The following is a 3160-nucleotide window of genomic DNA, read 5'->3' on the forward strand; positions in this document are numbered from 1 at the left end:
CTTTCTGGCTTGCTCTGAGCCTTGCCACACCAATGCAATGACTGGGGGGCTGCAGGTAAGAAGGGGCTTCTGTTATATCCATGTCCAGAAGGGAAATGTACAAAGGGGACTTTCTGCTACACTAGTAGTTGTGCCACCTTTTGCACAATAGTCTATTGGTTAAAGTGTGCAATAAGGACGTGGAAGACAGCTTCAGCAGTAGGAGAGACACAATTGTGTAATGAACAGGGGGCAACTGGGGCATCAGTTTATGGGACCAAAGCACCTAACAATTTTGACAAAAGCAAAGTGAGAAAAGAGGAAGCAAAAGGAGCCAGATAGCAGCTTTGCTTCCTTCTGCTCTGTTGAGCAAAACAAGCCAGTTCCTCTCCCTCCCCTCTATTTCTGCAACACAAGACATGAGAAGCTAAAACATTACTGGGGTTGCATCTCCCCAGACCTAAAATAAGATGGGCAAGACAACCCTGAATTTTCTCCTATGCCCCTTCCAAGCTAAAATTAGCCAGGTTCAGGCAGCTGCACTTACTACAGAAGCAAATGCAGTTGCCCAGCTTCCAGAGCAGAAGGTAGCTTGCTTGGTACAGCATGAGGTGTTTTCCAGCAACACCTCTAAGTGTGATCCGTGAGCAACAGACACACACACATTTTATTCTGGACTAGTCTGGACTGTTATTCTAGACCTCCATTGTTGCAGGCTAGTGGTTCTCAGCCAGGGAGTCTTGGCACCTTGGGATGCTTTGAGATCCTTTTAAGGGTGCTGCGGGGTGCCACACAACAGGATTCATGGGATAAACCTGAAGACTTCACATAGGGATCCTTAGTGTTAAAATTATTCAGCCTGTGGGCTTTGCCACAGAAGAATGGCTTTGCTATTCTTCTCTAGTAAAAATAAATAAATAAATATAATTGGAAACTATGAGTGGGCATTTCCTGAGTGGGTGCCTCCAGGCTAAACCAGGGTCCCAGTACCTTTGCAAAGGCCATGTCACACGATCACAATAAAGCTGGATAGAAACAAGCTTCAGAGTTGTTACACAGTTTCGATCACTCATTTTGTAGCCACTGGTTGGCTCTTTTTATAACAGGAAGGACCTTTTTTACAGTGCGATAGTCACTTTGCACCTGCAGGCCCTTTTACAAGTTCACATTACAGCTGATGAGAAGCAGTGCTCCCTCTAAAGTGCAGCAATCTGTGAGCATGCCACTTTGGTCCGTGAGCATGCCACTTCGGTCCCGCCTCCCCCTTTCGGCTTGCGCTGCTTCAGAAACCAGAGGTGTCTGAGGGGCACCCTGCATAGAGCCCTATAAGGGTCAGGGACCCTGGGACTGTAGTGGAGGTGAACAGCCTTGTCTGGGGTCAGGGATGCCAGGGGACTGGGATGGATGGAGAGGAGCCTTGCCTAGGCCATCCCAGGGGACTGGGATGACATGTGGAACAGGGCCAGGGGCCTGGAGCCCAAAGGGGCTGGGGAGCGCATTGGGAGGTGAAACACTGAACTCAAAATATCCCAGAACTCCGGGCTGCAAGAATAAGAATTAGAGTTAGCTACGCTATTACAAAGTAATGTATTTATGGGGAACTACAGTTATTTCACACTGACAAGCTATCAGTCATGTAAGATTCTGTCAAGAGCTATTACAGAAGTCAGTAGGAGTCTGCGCACAAAGAAGGGAACCCCAAGTCCTATCTCAGGGGTGGGCAAAATACGGCCCAGAGGCTGAATCCAACCTGCCAGGCAAATGAATCCAGCCCACAGGCAGGCGCCCAATTAATTGCATCTGGCCTGGCCTGCAGCTGGCCCTACTATGCTCCGCATGGGGCCGAGCCCAGCACATTCCCCCTGGGACAGCGTGATACGCTGCCACACTCACCAGCAGGAGGGCCCCGGCCCCAGCCAGTGTGCACAGCTTCCAGGCAGGGCAACCACCGCTGCTTCAGGCTGCAACGGGAGCCCACATCAGCCCCAGCCCCCACCTCGGGGAGCAAGGAGGCACATGGGATCGGTGCTGGGGAGCGGAACAGTTCCCCAGCGCCAATCCCCAGCCCCCGCCTCCTTGCCTCACCTCACCTCACCTCGTGTCCAGCCCCAGCCTTGCCAAGGACACACATGGCAAGGAGCCACTCTGCCCCAGCCCCCACCCCCACCTCGCCTCGCTTACCTTTGTAAGTGTCCTATGCCAGCCCCGGTGCCTCCGCCATGCTCCACACCCAGCTCCTCTCCAGGCAGGTGCGTGGCATTAGTAAGTTAGTGTGCAGCAAGATTTTAAATCATGCACGGCACCTTGGAGGGGAATCTTGGTTGACCACTGTATGCGTGGGTCACCAGCAAATTGCACGCTATATGCAAAGCGTAGCAAGGGTCCAGGGTCCCATTTACACTTATTGCGTGGGTCACCAGCGAATTGCATGCTATATGCAAAGTGTAGCAAAGGGTCGAGGGTCCCCACTACATTTGTTGCATGGACGATCAGCAAATTACACCATATATGCAAGGCCTAGCAAGCGGCCAGAGACCCCCTTTACATTTATTGTGCAGGTCACCAGCAAATTGTGTGGCAAGGGGCCAGGCTGACCCCCTTACATTGATTGCGTGGGTCACCAACGAACTGCACGATGTACACAAGGCATGCCGAAGCAGGCAGGGTCCCCTTTACATTTATTGCGCAGGGCTCGGGCCCAGCGCTAGACCAGGGAGTCAGAAACCAGGCAGTCAGCGCGACGAGAAAGCGTCAGGCGAGTCACGCGCAACCGCCCCAGAGAACCCGGCTCAGGGGTGGTGAAGGGACCGAGTGCGCCTGCGCACTGGATGCCAGCTGAGGGAAGGAGCGCCCGCCCACCCCACCCCGCCCCTTTGGCCTGTGATGTCAGCGGCGCTGCCCGAGGCCCGCTCTGTTAGTCGTGGTGGAACTCGCGTGCCAGCCTAACTGTCCGCGCGTCACGTAATCAGGCGGGAAGTAGGGGGCGGGGCGGGCGGAGAGGGGTCGTGCTGTTGGTAAGGGGCTGGGGGTCGCGCGCCCCGCAGCGCCGCTATGACGCGGCCTCGGGCCCGCGCCCCGATGCTGCTCCTGCTCCTGCTTCTGCTCGTCGCGCTGCTGCCGCGCCCAGGCCTGGCCGGCTCCGGATCCGCGGGGCGGCCGCCCCCCGGGACCGGGGGGGGGC

General features: G+C 55.2%; 1 protein-coding gene across 1 annotated transcript in view; it reads left to right on the top strand.

Moving 5' to 3' along the window:
• The first annotated feature begins 2837 nt into the window (after positions 1-2837).
• Positions 2838-3160, top strand: part of IFNGR1 (interferon gamma receptor 1) — a 21232-nt gene continuing 20909 nt past the window's right edge. Inside the window, exon 1 of the mRNA XM_014523020.2 lies at positions 2838-3143. Coding sequence (XP_014378506.2) covers positions 3031-3143 — 113 coding nt within the window. The 5' untranslated portion in view covers positions 2838-3030. The remainder of the gene's footprint in view (positions 3144-3160) is intronic.

The sequence above is a fragment of the Alligator sinensis genome, unplaced genomic scaffold, assembly GCF_000455745.1.
Source record: "Alligator sinensis unplaced genomic scaffold, ASM45574v1 scaffold417_1, whole genome shotgun sequence".
Lineage (NCBI taxonomy): Eukaryota > Metazoa > Chordata > Crocodylia > Alligatoridae > Alligator > Alligator sinensis.